This window comes from Acartia tonsa, chromosome 9 (genome assembly GCF_053477335.1).
Source record: "Acartia tonsa isolate MP-2025a chromosome 9, ASM5347733v1, whole genome shotgun sequence".
In the NCBI taxonomy this organism is placed as follows: Eukaryota; Metazoa; Arthropoda; class Copepoda; order Calanoida; family Acartiidae; genus Acartia; species Acartia tonsa.
In genome coordinates this window covers 29,694,779-29,713,304 of record NC_137268.1, presented here as the reverse complement: position 1 = coordinate 29,713,304, position 18,526 = coordinate 29,694,779, and the positions used below count along the sequence as shown (strand labels likewise).

Here is an 18,526-nt window from a genome sequence, read left to right as displayed (position 1 = left end):
AGGTCGTTTCTAGATGCACAAAATGCTTAACCCTATTCAGGCAAAAATATGGGATAAATATTTTATTAAAATAAATCAAATGCTATTCAAAAGTCAAATTATCTAAAAGTACTAAGTAGCCACTATCAAAAGTTTTGATGATATCAGAAAAGACTAAGTAGAGGTTAAAAAGACTGCAACCTAGGTCCAGAAAAGGTAATATATATTCAATTTAGCAAAAGTAAAAACTAGATATGCAGAGAAGGGGGGTGGGAAGTAAAAATAAACCCCAAAGATGTGAGGGAGGGGGGGGGGGTGGACTATAACATGATGTATGCAAATTGAAGCTCTGGATAAGAGAATATTGCCTCCGGGAGAACAAAATTGGCCTACAGGGCTTTGCTTCAGAAGGGGGGGGGGGAGGGAGGGAATGAATTAAATAGTAACCATTACCAAAAGGAAGGTTATAGGGGGGGGGGGGGGGAGTGGTGAAAAGAATGTATTTATGTTGTATAATGACCAGGAATATGAGCTCAAATGGTCGGCCTCAATAGAAAACAGGAAGCAAATAAAATTCTATCCCTCCGACATTTTATAAGGTTTTTTTTCATCATGATTCCTTTCAAGTTGCATCTTTTCCTATAAATTATATTTAAAATTATGTTTTACATGTATACATTCCCAATTTTCTTATTTCTCTTACTTAAAATGTTTTTTCTTTAGTATAACAAAATTTATATTTTAAGAAAATAAATCAAAAGGGCGAAATTATTGAGGGGAAAAAAGACAGTTTAGAACCATAACCATTTCCAAATTGCATCTTTTTGGTGAGCAAATGCTACAATTTAGCCCTTTCAAAGTAATCCTTTTTCATTTTCCATGGAAACTTTCTGATTCTCATGTAATACATGTGATATTTGTTTTTAATATAATAATGTATTTGTGTATTTGTTATTTTTATTGTACCGTGCAGTCTTTCATTAATGTGATGGTCGTAATTCAATTATTGTCATAATCAAATTAATGCTTTTGTAATAGCAATTATTTGCTCAAAAATAGAGAGGGAGAAAACTATAATATTATTATTATTATCTATTCAATGCAATAGAAAAATAATAAAACAAGGATGACATCATTCTTATCAATGGATGTATTTTAGTTGATTATGCTCTATAATGATGGCAGGGTTGACAAAAATATTCAGCCTTCTATCTTAAACAGGAGCCGAGAAAATCACGTTTCCCCCAATTTGTGTTTAGCGGACGGACTGGAATTATATAGTAGCTTCGCTACTAAAAAAATTCTCAACTATTAACTAGGTATTCTACTGTAAAGAAATGAAGAAAAAAACATGTCAAAAACTTTTTGATATCAACTTTTTTGTGTTGTTCAAAAACAAACACCTCTACCCGTCAAATTAAGAAAATTAACGAGAAAAGTATTAAAAACTTTTCGCCCATCTCATTGCTGCTTGATAAATGCCTTAACAAAATTTCAGTTGTTTTTCACTTTTTTTGGCAATAATTATTTATTATGAAATTTTGTTCCAGTATTGCTTCTAAACTTATTAGCAACTGGTGAATTAGAACTGGTTCTCCGCCATACTAAAAAATCATGTCTAGCATTGTATTACAGACAATTTTCCACGAAAATTAAAATAAAAAAAAATAGTTTCAGTTTTGTTTGCCCAAGCCTTACACCCTTCGGCCTTACCAAAACAGGTTTTAAACTTTTCATTTTAATATCTTTGGAAAGCTGTCTATAATACAATGCGACAATTAACTATTCTCAGTTACTAGAGTAAAATTTTTTTTTCATAAAAAAAACTCCCCCATATGTTTATTAGTTATTAAAAAGAAATGGAATATCATGTTAAGGGATCATTACTGTTGATCCTAGTATATAAATAAATCCCCCCCCCCCCCCCCCGAAGAAAAAAAGAACATACTGAATATAATATTCTAAATAGTAAACTCAGTAAAGCTCTGAATAATCTCTTTGGAAAGAATAAGAAAAGAAGAATTACGGTGTGTCCAACAAAATAAAACATGACTTGTAAATTATAATGGTACCCAAAGTTTTATAAACTTCGTTGGCTTTTATCTACTCTTGGTTTAAACTAGCAAAGTTCAAACATTTCAATAAACATTATCACTTGAAGGAATATTTTTATTAATTAAAAAAGGGGTGCACATTTATTTATTGTCCATTGTTTTATCTCTTTGGATCCCTTGTATTTTTGGGGACATTCTGAAAAGAAAGGGAGGGGGGGGACACTGAAAAACTTTGTCTATTATCCAGATGATTTATGGTAAAAATGATGTGGATCTAAATGTAAAATTTGATGGTTTGAAAATGAAGTTCCATTCCCTTGGGTAGTGTCAAGACTCTCTCCCGCCCTCCCTCCCTCTTTTTGAGGGAGTTAGAGGGAGAGAGAGAGAGAGAGAAAATGGGGACGAATTTCCATTTTATGTCCCAATTTCACATTACATTTTCTTTTTGAAATATTAGCTGCACACCAAGGGTTTCATACTTGGAGCTTAGGAAACAACAGATTTATTGATACTACCTGGCAAAAAAAAGCACTTCAAAGGGGAGGGTAATTGAGGTAATACACTACCCTCTAAAAATATGTCCTTCCTGAAAACCTGGTCAAAGGAAGAATTTTTTCCTTGGGTATTAGATAAACAAACCAATCATCAAATTATAAAGGTTGATTTTTAAACTTTATAAAAATTTAAATTTAAAGAACATAAGAGGAAAAATAAATTATATTATAAACCAAAAATGCATAGTAGGCTAAATTTATAGATATTAAAATCAGATTAATTCATTTTTACAAAGTTCTGTTCTTAAAAAAATGCGCCAAATAAATTGTAGCAATGAAAATATTGTACACATACCTTTTATTCCTCCAGAGAATTTTATACAATTTAAATATTTTCAACCAGGGAGAACAGGCATTTTAGGCAGTTAAAAAATGATAATTATTAAGATGGAATGTATTGATTTCTTATTATAAAAAGATTCAGAAGGCAATATGACATCAAGTATTTTGAACTGCTATAAGAAATGGTATAATATGGTAAAATTTGAGTGTGTTTATTATCTTATCCCTTAGATCCCTGTTTTTTTCTACTGGTAAATTTCTTTTCCCCTTTGTTTGAAACATATTTTAGAATTTATTGCTGTAGAGCCCAGACTGCAATAAACAAAGAATAGGATAAAATGTATTATTTTCTTTTTTCTTAGCAAAGGAAATACTTTTTATTTATAAAATTTCTGTATTTGAATCTTTGTTTGTTTGTGTGTAACTAACATTCCCCCCAAAAAGACACTTATTCTTATACTTTAGGGGATGAAATTAAATAAATGTATTCTATGTATCTTAAATTGAAAATTAAATTAACTATCAGATTAGTCTCATGTTTAATTTATTTATCCCCGATGCCTTTCTTAATTTGGTCCATCCACCAAGTTTAAATTGGTTTTGATTTGATAGCATTTCTATAATATAAATTGGAATGTCTACCTTATTAAATTTAGATACAAGATGTGAGGAGATAGTTTCATGAAAGGTATAGTATAGGTTTGGATACTTAATCTAGTAGGGATATTTAAGGCTATTTAAAAAAATACAATGATTATATAAGTACCCTTAAATGCATAAATGACAAGAGTACATTCCTGTTATAATTGGGTAAAGAGAAGGCATGAGTTAGATTTATATCCTTATGATTTTGAAAAATTTATGGTAGAAAATTAATCAAATCCTTAACATAAAACTATCCCTTTAAGATATGGCTAGGTAATTATCTATCTACACACATACACACACACACCTCTCTGAATAATTGAGAATTAAAGTTAATTAAAGTAATATCTGTATATGTGGGGAGGGGAGGGGGCTAGATGAATTCCCAAACTCGAGGGATTTTAGACAATATAACAGAAATTGGTCTTCAAACGATACAGAAAATATACCATATTAGCCAAACAACAACTTTTTAAACAAAAAATTACATTCCCTTTGAATAAAAAGATCTAATATGCGTTACATAAGTAAGCATATTTCGGTGGATAAAGATCTTTAAAACTATTTTCCACTGTTTTGCATTTACCCCTTTACAAACTGGCAAACTTAGGAAATTAAACCTATTAAGCCCCCTCCCCCTCAATGAAGAGGGGGTTAAAGTAACCCCCCTTTAATTTTCTTTCTCCCTTTTACTTAGTGTTTTAGTAATGTTATAACTATTAAAATTTTACCGATAAATGTTGAAATAGAAATTATTAGCATAAAAAATAATAAAACTTTTTCATTTTTCAGTCCTTTATACAAAAAATTAAAAACTTTTTTTAGCAGAAACTTTAGATATTTTACTGGACAACCCTATCAAACTTCCCATTGAACTTAGATCATTACTGCTCTAATACAAAAAGATGTTTTACCATTTAACATGGCGTTATAAATCTGGGATTTGCACTTATTCACTTGGGAAGGTTAAATGGAATAGTACTATATCTTTGAAACATCTTAAACTATGATTTCCAACTAATTTCCAGTGAATACTTGTAGAAAATCATGGATGGGGGATTAATTTTGTCATTAAAAAATCTTTGAAAAATTCTTTGAAAAATCTTCCAAAATCATGTAATAACATTTTGAAATCTTGAAAGCTTACCTGAAAAAAAAATATAAAAATTAATATCAAATCATAAATTTTAGATATATATTCTAATTTACTTCAGCATTTAAGTAAACTAGATAAATTTAATGGTATGGAATATGATTAGCAATCCTTGCACCATGAATTAGAATTACAAGAAGTGATAAGAGAGGTTTTACAAAGTTTAATAAGTCAAAAAGTTTTTCTCATTAAATGAGATTAAAACTTTGACAATGTGTAATAAAATTTCAATCTTAAATATTCTAACCACAAGTTTAACATCTTTTAAACATAAAAAGTATTAATATAGATTTTTTAAGTAATAAGATTATCTTTTTTTGGAAATTAAACAAATTTTTAAGACACAAAATTTTCCCAGCCACCAAAAAATTTCAAAATCCAAAAATTGTAAATTATTCTGAGCAAAAAAGACTATTCTAAAACAACAGGGGGTCCCAAATTTTCTAGAGGGGGTCTTAAATATACAAAATATCCCCAAAAAAGATAAGTTTTCTTTTTTAAACTTTTTCTTTAATGAAACAATATGTGAAACAATACAAATAATCTAACTTCCATCTTTAAAATTAGAGACCTTTTTTAACCAACAAAAATCGAGCCAAAAAGTGTGGCATACAACCCTTAAAAACACCCCATTCTTCCTCTCCCCCCCCCCCCCTTTAGTATAGAAATACTGATTGTCTAATTTAGAAAAACGGTCAAAACACCACCTCTCAGTGCAAATTGACTTTGGCTTGTAGCTTGAATATCTCTCAATGTTAGAATTAGACAATTAACAAAAGAATATGCGCCCCAGCTCCCCTCCTCCCCACTTTTCAAACTTCTTTCTTTACTTCATTAAGGCACTATTCAACCAAATGGTAGTTGGAAAAAAGACTAAAGAAAAAAAACTAAGGACCTTATAAATAATCCTTTTTGTATGTATGTACAGAACATGTAGTGAGGCTATTAGTAAGGCTATTATTATTCAAATAAAAAGAAAGTTCTTAAATGTATTTAAAATAACTTGACCTATATGTTTAAGACAGCTGCCGTGCAAATAACAAAAATTTTATGCACTAAAATATTGCTAAATTTTCCACATTTAAAAGGCTAAATTTCAATCAATGTCTTATTGAAAATTTGTACTCAAGGAAATAGAATTTTTGTGTATTTTTTACTAGACGTTATATGTGCATTTAAGTACTAAATAATACTAAAATAAGCCCACATATTTCTAAACATCTTGAAATATTTTCAATATATAATCCCTTAATGCTATTAAGAAAGGTTATTCAAACGGAAAATTTTGACGAAAAATTGCCAAAAATATTCCCTTAAGATTAAAATGAACACAAAATCATAAAAATGTGTATATATAAAACTATTTCCTTTAGGGCAACAATCTTCATATTTTTATAACCCAAAATCAAACTCACATATTTTCATATAAGATGCTCTGACATTATTAAAAAATACCCAAATTCTAATAATATTCAGCTTTGAAAAAATAGGTAAATTTTAAATTTTTTTTTTGCTTGAGCGACATCAAAAAATGTCAAAAATGTGTGGAATGCTCATGTTTTGTAGGCTCTTTTTACATTTGTCTCAAACATGATTTTTTTGTCATATTTCGAACAGTTTTTCATTTTTGCCACAAAAAATAATAATAGCATTTTAGAGTAGAGTAGGATCTTGTTCCTATTAAAATGATTTTATCAATGCATTCTGAAAAAAAACTATTTATAATTCAGAAATGTTGTTCTAAAAACATGATTTGATACCAATCAAGGCATCACAAAAAAATGACCACTCCTTGTAGCAAAAAAAAATCAATTTAAAATCTTAACGAAGACCAAAAGTATGAAAAAAATAAACCTTTTTTATTTTCATTAATGCAACAGACATTTTTTATCGCCATTTTTAATCTCATTCTTTATTTTTTCTTTTGAATTTGATTAAAAACCTGTTTTGAGATTGTTTAGAGATGCTAGATTATGTTGATTTAATTAGCATGTCCCAAAAATGTACCCATTAGAGTGTCCCAAAATGTAAAGAAATTATATTTTTCCTTTCAAAAACTAATCAAGACGGCAAATGCAATTTAAGCACAAATTTGCAAAAGAAAATAAGTTCTTTTTAAAGCAAAATACAATGCAAATAGAAGGGGAAAAAAGCATATATTTACATTTAAAAATGTCTATGTTAAGTAATAAAAGTGTCTGGACTTGAGGCAAAATTTGTCTCAAAACATCGATTCATTTCTCTTTTTATGCTAACACAATATTTTCAAAGCACAGAAGTGTATTATTTTTGTAGCGTAACTGCTTTATAACTTGTTATGTCTGTACTTCCTTAATCATTTAATCTTAAAGTCTTTGTCTGTTGAGGTCAACTATTTAAAATCAGGAATCCAAAGGGATAAGACAATGGTCGTTAAATTGGTGTAAAACCCAAATGATGAATCACAAAACAATCCCTTCTGTAGATTTCAATTAGTGGTTGATAGACCAACCTATTAAAATTCAATTAAAGTCCCCAAAGTTATTAAGCCAACACATAAGAAAACATAACTTTGGGGTCTAGTGTAAGAAATAGCCAAATGTCCTCTCCCTCCGTGATTATAATGCAAAGATTTAAATCCCCTGTTAATAACAAGGAAGGACACGTGCCTCTGCGGTGCACCACACCAACCATTCATTAAATTCAAATCATAATCAAATTAAAATTTTTACAAATCGATTTCAAAACTTTTCCTTGCCCAGCGGCTAGATTCAATTTTAATAGGACAAATAAGATTATTTTTTTGACAATATTTTAAAATTTTTGTGGCAGGTAAAACTTCAAGACAAAAGCCGTGTAATAAAAGGTTTGGTAAATGCATCTTGGATAATTTTGGCCTAGAAGCTGGGTCTAACAGAGTTGCTTTTGTTACCCAATTTTTAATTTTATAGGCAATATTGAGTTTTTAAAAAAGAAACTTGAACTTTTGTAAAATTAAGTATTATAAACTGTTAAAATATTTAATATTGGGAGTATTTCGTTTTGTTATTAGCCAAGATATACATACATACATATAGCCTAAAGCTAAATCAATCTTCTAATATTCTGGAATATAGGGAAAGAACAATGTTTGATAAATTAATCATCATAATTTATATTCAAAATATGCTTTTTAGACAACAATATTTTGAGAAAAATCAGGGATCTAAAGGGATAAGACAATTGGTGATTAATTTATGTACATCCCCAATGATGATACACAAGAATAACCCTTCTGTAGATTACAACTACTAGTTTAAACGTTTGAATACAAAATTCAATAAAAGTCCGCAAAGTTGTTAAGCCAACTAATAAGAAAACTTTAAGGACTTGTGTATAAACAGCCCAATATACCCTTCCTCCCTGGGAAAAAAAATTCAAATTTATCCTCCAATCACCTATCCCTGTATCCCATCCTAATACATAATATTAAACTTAAATGAAAATCTTACGCGGTATCTTTCTGAATTGGGTTTGGAGATGGTCAAGGCATGGCCCCCACAAAACAGCCAATAAATCATATAAATCTACTTTTTGTATGGAAAATCCGTAAAATATTTGTGCATTTAACTTTCCGCAAGTCAAAAATAATCATTATTAATATTTATTTCTGCATATTGTATCAAATTTTTTGTTATAATAGTTATAAGCACATTTAAGCAAAAAAATATTTGCGGGAAAGTAGAACCACCCCGCTAGCGGAAACATTTTAATTAATGGAATAACAATCACCGATAACATTGGTTGGATAGATAGATAAATATTATCGGATAGATAGATAAATATTATCGGATAGATAGATAATTTTAAATATATGCAATTTAGGTCATGTAAAGGCAATCATATAAAAGTTTTGGACGATAATAAATCAATTCTGAATAATTTTCTTTTTATACATTCTTTAAAATTCCTTTTGAATATTAGAAAAATATAAGTTTTATGTTATCTAGATGTATGTGTGTGTGTGTGTGTGTGTGTGTGTGTGTGTGTGTGTGTGTGTGTGTGTGTGTGTGTGTGTGTGTATGAAAGGACTGGTTAGCTCTTGCTAATTATATGAAAATATATGGTAATAATATTCAGAAAAAAAACCTAGAACTGAATTATACTTTTTTATATAATTTTGCATTAGATATTACATTGTAGTATTTTATTATGCTAATGCCAATTAATCCGCAAAACAAATAATTAATAAATCTGTTAAAACTAAGATATATAAAGATTTAAAATTAACCCATTGATGTCTGAAATTATCAGAAATATAAATTTGTCTAAAACGACCAAGCCAATAATGCTGTTTTTACATCCTTAAGAGGTGTGTACAGTACAATTTACAAAGAAACAGAAGTTGCTAATTAACATGCCTATTTAAATTTTAATCGCTTTTTTTTGAAAGCACACGAATGCATTCTTTTTAGTTACAGTAAATTTAAATCCTGTGCAGTGTTTAAATATTTGACCCAGTACATATATCTTATCCTAAGATTTAGATTAAATTATTTTTTTGCACTAGGTCTCTAATCTTGAGACAGAGAAACATAGGAGCCGAGATAATTCTAATTTTCACAAAATATCATGGATTTCAAGGTATAAGACAATGGACGAGAAATTGAAATACATCCTCAATGATAATAAACAAAATTACCCATTATGTAGATGAAATTATTGAAAATAACAAATCCAAATTTAATATTAAAGTACCCAAATTTTTGAGTCAACACATGAGATGGATAGGAGGAAAAATTTAAAGTCGATTGTCCCCTCACTGCCTGCACAAATTTATAGACATATGAACATACAGCAAATGTACGTACAGCCGCCCCCCTAGAAAATGCAAATCTAAGCCTGCTATAAGGCTGCTAAATCTACCTAGCTTTTCTCCCATTCTCGCCTAAGAAAATGGCATTTAATAAACAAATTGTTTTATCCTATAAAATGTGTATAAATTTTCAGCTAAATCCCCAAGAAATCCGTGTATATATGTTTATGCAAAAAACACAAACACACAAAAACAAAGCTTTTATTTTTGTATTAAATATTACTTAGAAACTTTTAAGTAACATTAGAAAGTAAAATTCACCTTTTAGATTTGAAAAAAATCAAACTGCAAAGATACATGTTTAATTTTATTTTGTTTAAAAATATTTTGACTAAAAGTGAATTTAACCCAAAAGAAAATATCCCGACGGGGCTAATTTTGTTCTGAATTCGTTCAAAGAAAACACAAGATATGTTTATATGACTAGTGGAAGCCACAGGCATTCACTGAAATCTCAGGGAGGGAGGGGACATTGGACTGTAAATTCTCTTGGTACCCATAGTTTTAATTACATGTTTTCTCTTATAATAAATAATTGAAAACTTTAATTTTATCTGGATTGGTTGAAGAAACCAGTAGTATCCAAACTTTTCCACCAATAATTTTTATCTACAGAAGGAGTCACATTGTTTTTCACAATTAGGGGTATAATGTCTTATCCCTTAAGATCCCTGAAAATCCCCCACCCACCTTCCTTAAACAAAAATCCCCTATATCTGCCTAAAAACAGCCTTGGCACCCCCCCCCCCCTCAGTCTCACCACAGCTGTGGGTTTAAATCTAGCTAAAATAAACAAAAAGGCCCCTAAACTATTCCTCAATATTTTAAACTGCTTTTCATCACCTTAACATATACATACATAAATACAGAAAAAGGGAATTTTCATTTATTTTTCTTAAAAATTAAATAAAATCCTAATAAAATATATAGGTACATACATGCATGTACAGATTAAAGTACAGATCTATTTTATTTGACCCACGGTTGACGTATAATTGGCTAAAAACCCGCCCACACAAGTAATAAAAGAAGGTGGGGCGTATAGCCACTTACATCCCCCCCCCCCCTCCCCCAATCTCAAAATGGCAACTGCCCTAAAAAATTTACCGCCAATTTTTTTTCATCCGTCTTTTTTAAAAGTATTGCAATTTGATTTTTTGGTGGATTAATTTAGATTTTATGTGATTAGAAAGAAGTTTTAGTAGCGAAGCTACTCGATATGTCTATACGTCCATCTGACGTTCATTCCTTAGAGTATTTGTATTTTAAGCATAATAAAATTATAACATCTATGCAGTTTACTAATAAAACATTTTTAAGCTGCTTATAGAATATAGATGCGCTACTCATGAACAAAATTGTTCTCGTATTTTAATGAGTGAATTAAGGTTGACTTTTGATATCTTTAACGATGCGAGGCATAATTATTTAAATTGTAAAAGTATCATTAGTATTTAGTTGGGAGCCAATTAAATTGTAAATCAAGTTTAATGTGTTTCAGATTAGGATAAGATGCAATTTACTGATATATGATATTTATAGTACAACTAGCGGATGCGCCTCTAGCAACAAGCCATCCAGAAATTTATATGAAGTTTCCTAAAATGGAGAAGTCGATCCTCTAAATTCTAAAATTCGAAGAAAACTGTGTTTTGAAAAATTTGAAAGTTCGATTATTAAATTTAGATTTAAATCTTAAACTATCCAATTTAAATAAAAGAGAGATGGGAAGAGACCTATGTGGCGAAATTGTATGGCCGGGGGCAAAATTTAAGTCAATTGACTATCAATGGACTTGGGATAATAAAATGGTAATTGACTATTAGCGAAATTATGTCTCTACCTTGTTCGATAACACGAAATATTCGTGTTTTTCATTTGAGGGGTGGGGGGATAGGAGAGAAAAATCATTTTTTAATAACGATAGTTTTCTATGGGTACTATATCCCTCCTCCTATGTGCATACCCTTACATGAAGATAAATAAATGTATTAAAAGTTTTAGAATTGTACTTAAAGTTTTGCACTGCCCCGCAGGGGTAACAAGGGTTAGGAATATAAAGAAAAAAGTTAAGAATTAAGTTTTCAAGTAATTTATTGTAACAATCATGTCGAAAAACTGTTGGTATGCTAACAAAGATTGATTTTAAGATAAAAGTTGAGGTAAAGATTATTTTATTTTCCATTGTGCCATCTCTTAGTCCATGGCTGTAGTATAGTAATCTCTTGTGGTTATAGAACTTTGCAGATAAATCTTTCAAAATGTCATTTCGATATATGTACACACATATATCTTAAATTAAACAGGGTGATCCTTTCTAACAGGGGTAATTATGTTCTTTTCATTGGTTTGGCTCAATACACAAAAATTTCTTAAAATTTCTTTAAATGATTTTTTTTAAAAGTATAAATCACCCTGTATTTATTGAAAACAAAAAAAGTGGGGAAATTTCTTTTTTTTCTAATATTTGTAAATGTATTTTAGTATTTGTTTCAAAACTAAATATTTTTCTGTATTTATCTGTATGTGTGTGTGTGTGTGTGTGTGTGTGTATTTGTTAACCCTTACAGATCGGGGGGGGGGGCTCAAAGAGCCCCCCCCTCTAGTTTTTTCAATCTCATTTTTTTTGTAGGTAAGATGGAGAGCTGTGACTTCATGACTTTTTAAGTTTAGTAATTATACGTCGGCAAGAGTTGATTTTATTAGGATATCTGGTCTGTGTCGGTCGTGGTGTCCGGTCAAAGTCGGTTGGGTAGCAAAAAAAATTTGAAAAAATTCTAAATAAATCTTAATTTCTACATTATGACTTTTGTGTATAAGGTAGAAACCTAAAATTTTTTTGGTGAATACTTAGATGTCAATGACCTTCTGAGAAAAGTGGTGTTATGACCGTTTGACCGCTCTCTGAACGACTTTGTGACCGATTTTTGTCCGGCTTTTACTACAGACATATAACATGAATATCGTGGCTTATATTACAGCTAGAGACCTATAATTTTTTTTGGTAAATCCTTGAGCAATAATAAACAGATAAGAATATTAATTTGCGCCGCCAACCGCCGTTTTACCGCCGTAACCGCCGAAAACGGCGGTTTCCGTTATTTGCCGTTTTTCGGCGATGATCAGAAAAAGTAATTTTTTTGTTATAAAAAATAAAAGTTCGTCCTAAAATTTGGTCATCCTAGCTGCAAAATTGGCCGCTCTACAGCTGTTTTAAAATTTAGCGGCTGGCCGCTAAAAAGCGGCTAAGGAGCGGTCTGACTGCTATGACTAGAAAAAGTAATTTTCTCTAAAAATACACATGAACCACCAGAAAAAAATTTTACGTCTTTATCTGTACGAGGAGCCGAGATAGAGGGGGGGGGCTCTTTGAGCCCCCCCCCCCCCCCCGATCTATTAAGGTGGGAATTGGGGCCCGATCTGTAAGGGTTAAGACGTAAAGTTTCTAAAAAAAGTTTGAAAATAACATCAAATGTTTATGTTATAATATCATGACAAAGTTTGCTTTTGCAAAAAAAAGTTTGAAGGTAAATTTAAGGTTGAAAATAAATATCAACTTTTATTTTGTTTTGCCATTTGAATAAATATTTTACAAAATAACAAGGATGAGAAATTATATATTATAAAGAAGCTGCGCTCTTAAGACAGTATAAATAAGATAAAATGGTATTTAATAGGGCAAAATATGGAGTTAGGAACAGGGGGGGGGGGGGGGGGCGTATGAAGTGTTAATTTGAGCAAGCACCATATTTTGGCCATTATTTGCAGCCGTTACATACAATACATAATCTCGCCCCCCCCCCTTTCCTTCACTTAACCTTAAGAAATATTAAATATAAAATAAGATATTTTCTTTTTACATTTAAGTTTTTTTTTGTTACTAGTGTAAAACTAAATATATATAAAGGATGTACAATAGTGTAAGATCCATTAGTCAAGATTGATTTCTACTTTCTCAGGCTAAAAGGACTTATAAAATGTGCAAAAAAAGACTACCAATTGAACCAAAAAGGTATTTCTTCTTTTTAAATAAGCTTCCGAGAAAAAAAACCTTACTACTTCATATAATAGGATAAAATATATTTCCAAAACATATCACTTCATCCCGTGGAACAATGTTTTCCCATATCAAAAAGTTGAGTTTTTATCTTAAACAAACAAGAACCATTTCTTTTAAACATTTTTTTCCACAGAGAGCATCTTAAAAAGGGGGAATTTATAATAGATTGCAACCCTTTTTTCAGCCTACATATTTTAAAAAGGGAAAACCCCGCAGGGTTACAACCCCCTGGGGGTAGGTTATTGATAAAATTGAAAAGCTACTTTTATTCTGATTTAATGTTTAAGAATCTTTGGTCAATTAAGTTCTGTTATCAAAACTAATCTTAATTTAAAACGCTATGATATATCTCTAAATAGTTACTTCTTAAAACAGAGGGATAAATATATCTAATTTTCAAAGAAATATGCAGTCCAAACAATGCCTTTTTTGCCTCTAATTTATCAAGTAGTTATCAAATCTTAAAGTTATTTTCATGTGCTATATTCCTGGCTATCAAATAATGAATAAATCCATGTTTAAATTTCAATATCAATAGATAATAAAATTGATGGTGGCCCAAACCCCTTTTAAAACACATTTTAAGAATATTAATCTAAAAAAGCATACATAACCCTGGCCCCAAAAGTCCAGGAATCCAATGGTAGGACATTTTTATGTATTTTGGGTTAGGAATGGATAAAAAAACTGCATATTTTCAGCTTGATTTTGAACAGTTAGATGTAGAAGAAACAATAAGTTTTGCCTCAATAATGACAATCTTCAGAATATATGGCAGATTTTTTTTGTGTTCAAAATCCCAATCTTTCCAAACTATGAATCACTTATTATGGTTTTAAATACCTCAATGCCTGAGAGAGAAAAAAAGCAAGCAGGCTTATCAGTTGAATCGCAATTTGCCATTAACGTCAGATTATCCAAACCTGGGGCCAAAATATTATTTATATGCTAGAAACTCATTTCCCTCACTGCCCCACCCCCCCCCCCCTCAATCCCCAAAATAATGGCGTGCTAATGAGACATACAAAAAAAAAGAAATAAAGGCTTGAAATAAAAATAAACAAAATTATGGCTCATTACTATTTAGATTAAACTTTTGAAAAATTTTGCAGCAAAGAAATAATGTTGAACTTACCATGTCAGGCGTACTGGCACCGTCTGTATGTGAGGTCGAGTCGGCCGTTGATCTGTTTGCATTGTTATTGGTGTCCCCAAGGTCGGACTTGCCACCTTCCCGCTCGTCAATGACCAGGTCGATGGGCATCTTGCCCTTCAGACAGGAGATGTATCGATGACAGAAATTGTCGCAAAGCTCATGAACCTGAAATAAGAAAAAAGTTAAAATTGGGAGTTACAGACTAACATACAGACAGACAGACAGTGTATTGATAAATAACTATAAATACATTTATCAATGTATCTATAGACATCATTTAATCAAATGAAATAAAAAAGTGTTTAGAATTCATTTTTCATATGGTCAATCAGCTGTTTCAACACTATGACGCGCGCGCAGCACATACATGATAATGAATGCCGCGCAAATAAATGAGTGTGTATGTTGTGATAAAAATGCGAGAAAATGGAAATGTGCGACAAAAAGCGCCATGGGACATACAAAACTAAGCAGAAAATCAGCAATAAATCAGTTTGATTAACGATCCTACTTGTAGAGGCTTTTAAAAAACTAACAAGACAGCCGTGTTTCAATAACTTTCAGGCCATAACTTGGCTAAATAAGCAAAAATGTTGCAAAATAATTTTTTTGCAAAAATAGATAATTAATCTAAATCGCACTTGAGGCAGAGAGTGTGTCTTATATCATTTTTAATCATCAAAACTGTTCATAAGACTATATTTTAAGTTTCTCCTTAAAAATGTAAAAAACTACAGCAAAAAAATATTATTCTAACATAAGGTATGAATTAAAAGAAGAAATATAAGCGTATCAGTTTTTCTTAAACGCAGACAAAATTAATTTGAAGAAATAATTACAAGACCTGCCGCTAGAGGGCAGTGGAGTGATGTAAGAGTAAAAAACTGGACATGAATGCATAAATTCTGTCAAGAATATCACCTTAATTAGCACTTCACGACATGCGGACAATTTCAGGGCTAAATGAATGAGAAAATATTCTTTTGTTTATCTTTTAACCCCAATATATATTAAATTGGGGTAAGTTATTAATGATTGCATCATAAATAACCCCGATAAATAAATACAAAAATGCACAATTCCATATCCCTTAATTCCAAGCCATCCCTACGTCCGCCCTAATTCTAACGCCAAATAACGTGCAAAATATGTGCTAAATTTTAAATAAGCAAACTTACAGAAATATAACAAGGATGACAACATCCGTATGTAAATTAAATTTTCTTATAAATTATTGTCAATGAAATTCATATTTATGTAGTGTATATTAGTATGTAGTTTTTTTAATGAATTATAAATATTAAAATATTGACATAGACACACAAACACACACTTAAACACTCGAGGGAAAATTTATGTGTACACATAAAAAATATTATTGGATTTATGTCATATTACTTAATGTTATTATTATTCAATGCTTTGTCACCTTTATTTATCAAGTTATAAGCGCAGCTACTCATCAATTTTTAAAAAATTTTAATTCATTGAAAAATTAAATCATTTCTAGTTTGTATAAAAATTGTTCTCCCATAAAGAAAAGTATAATAAATAAAATAAATTGCAATAAAAAACCCGGAAAAAGCACAAAAATGACAAAATTTAAAAATAAATTGAATGAACTATTTATTATTAGTTGCAATAGCTGCGCTATTTATAGACATATGTCCCTGTTTTTATACAAATTACATTCACAGCAGTAGGGCGGCTGGAACATGAGGGCTGCTTGCCATTCTTTGCCAGGGATGGTAATCCATAAAAAATAAGATAAAAAGGTCATTCAATGAAATTTTACATTGCCTCCAACTAATCCAACAGTCAAAAATAACAGTTCCCTAAGTATACTTAAAGAACAGCAATACACTTATTTTTTTATTTTTCAGCATACTTGTCACTGTTTCAGAGCTTTTAATATGAAAACAAAACAATTATGTTAATGCCTTATTTTCAAGCTATGCATTATGTTTTAAATTATAATTAAAGAACTTAATTTGCTTGGCTAATGTAATTATATTTGAATTTTTATTTCATTAATTTTAGTGTTTTAATTTTACATTATTATTTTAGCATTTTAAAGTAAATGCTAAACTTGTTTTATCTTGGAGTGTTCTATCCCTCTATCTGACTTACTATGTATAGATTTGCAAAGGGGAAAGCCCTTATAGTAATATGTAGTACTAAAGGATGTAGGCTTGGCCTAAGTCCTCTAAAGAAAAATCCTCAAATTTTTTTAGAAAATAATAAGTCAAAATAAAAGAAGACGAACGGTACAGCCAATGATTTAAGAGGAAATAAAGAATAAATGTATATTATTGCACTTATTATTGGTTAAAAAAATACTATTTTTATGTAACTTTAAGGAAATATATTTGGAGGTTATTTTTGGCGGGGGTTTTATCCAGTTGTATGTAATCCGGATGTAGAGTCGCATATAGATTTGTTGTTGTTTATGGGCGAGAGGATAATTATCTATAAACATTGAAAGGAGAGAGGAAGTGATAGGAAAATAGATAAAAGTGAGAAATAGATAGATAATAAACATAGAAAAGTCAAATTCAAGAAAGTTAAATGACAAGGATAATTTATTCAAAAGCATTCAATAATCTGTTTATTTTACAGGGGAAAATCCAAAGGAAGTTGGTTTTTGAGGGGAGTGTGGGGGGGGGGGGGGTTAAAGGGCTTAAGTTCGGTTGGATGGAGCTGATAAGGTCTTTGAATAAACCTAACAACAGGTATTTAAATACAAATAAGATTTGTTTAGAGGGACTGAAACCTTTATCCTTAGTACCTACCAATGTCATATATTTCAACCTTTATTGATAACAACATCAGCATGAAATGGTAAAGCAAATAGCAATAGTCAAAAAATTGGTTATTTATATCTAAACCTATGTAACAATTTTTCGGCCATCTATGGTTATAAAAAATCTGCTATTAACACGGATATACATATGTTTATTTTATCAAAAACATTCCCCCCCTCCAAAAGCCCCTTGGGATATTTGCTCTTTTTAAGAGAAAATAAAATGTTTAACACAGAAAAAGTCAAAAAGAAATTGTAATTTACTTGAAGTGGTTGTTTTAAAGTCCCAGATTCTTCAAAAAATTTTAAATTAGAATTATTTTTGCAATAAAAAGTTAGATTCTAAATAATCATTTAAATTAAAAGACATAATTTGTAATTCCAATATAAACACGGCATATTTTACTCGTATTTTTTGTGTTAATATATCAAACTATGAATTGAAAACATTTATAAAAATTATAGTAATTATTTGGAGGAGTAAAAACGGAGCCTTGTTTGAGTTTTGTCGCTTTGTGTAACGCGTAATTGACAAAAGAATTCTAGACTTCCTTTTATTTCAAAGAAAGAAGTTTTGCCCCTCAATTTTTTTCACATTTTTCACCAGACATCAACAATAGCATGATGCAATTGATATCAACAAAAAAAATATAAATATTGTATTTTAAAACTTTTAGTTGGAAAAATTTATTTCTGAGCAATCTACAAAAAGTCTAATAAATTTTAATGTCATATATTTTATTGAACTATACCATAAATAATGGTTTTAAACTGATTAAAATGTTAATAACGATGAGTTAAAAAACAACAATACCTATTATAAAAATAACTTTCTTGATTTCATTATAAAATTTGCAATTATGGATAAAAATGGCAAAGCAAAAATCTGCATTAACAAACAAAATGGTCAAGCTTAAAGAGAATGTATTTTCCTCGTTTTTTGGCAGATTAAAAAATAATTGAATTTGCGGATTATTGAAAAGAATTGCTGATTATACATTAAAGG

The 18,526-nt window shown here is 30.1% G+C and overlaps 1 protein-coding gene across 3 annotated transcripts in view; it reads right to left on the bottom strand.

The window, feature by feature from the left end:
• Positions 1-18,526, bottom strand: part of hth (Meis homeobox homothorax) — a 157,638-nt gene that overhangs the window by 39,799 nt on the left and 99,313 nt on the right. For all 3 annotated transcript variants that reach the window (XM_080172554.1, XM_080172555.1, XM_080172553.1), the window contains one exon: positions 14,697-14,882. In XM_080172554.1, the coding sequence (XP_080028680.1) occupies positions 14,697-14,882 (186 nt within the window). The remainder of the gene's footprint in view (positions 1-14,696; positions 14,883-18,526) is intronic.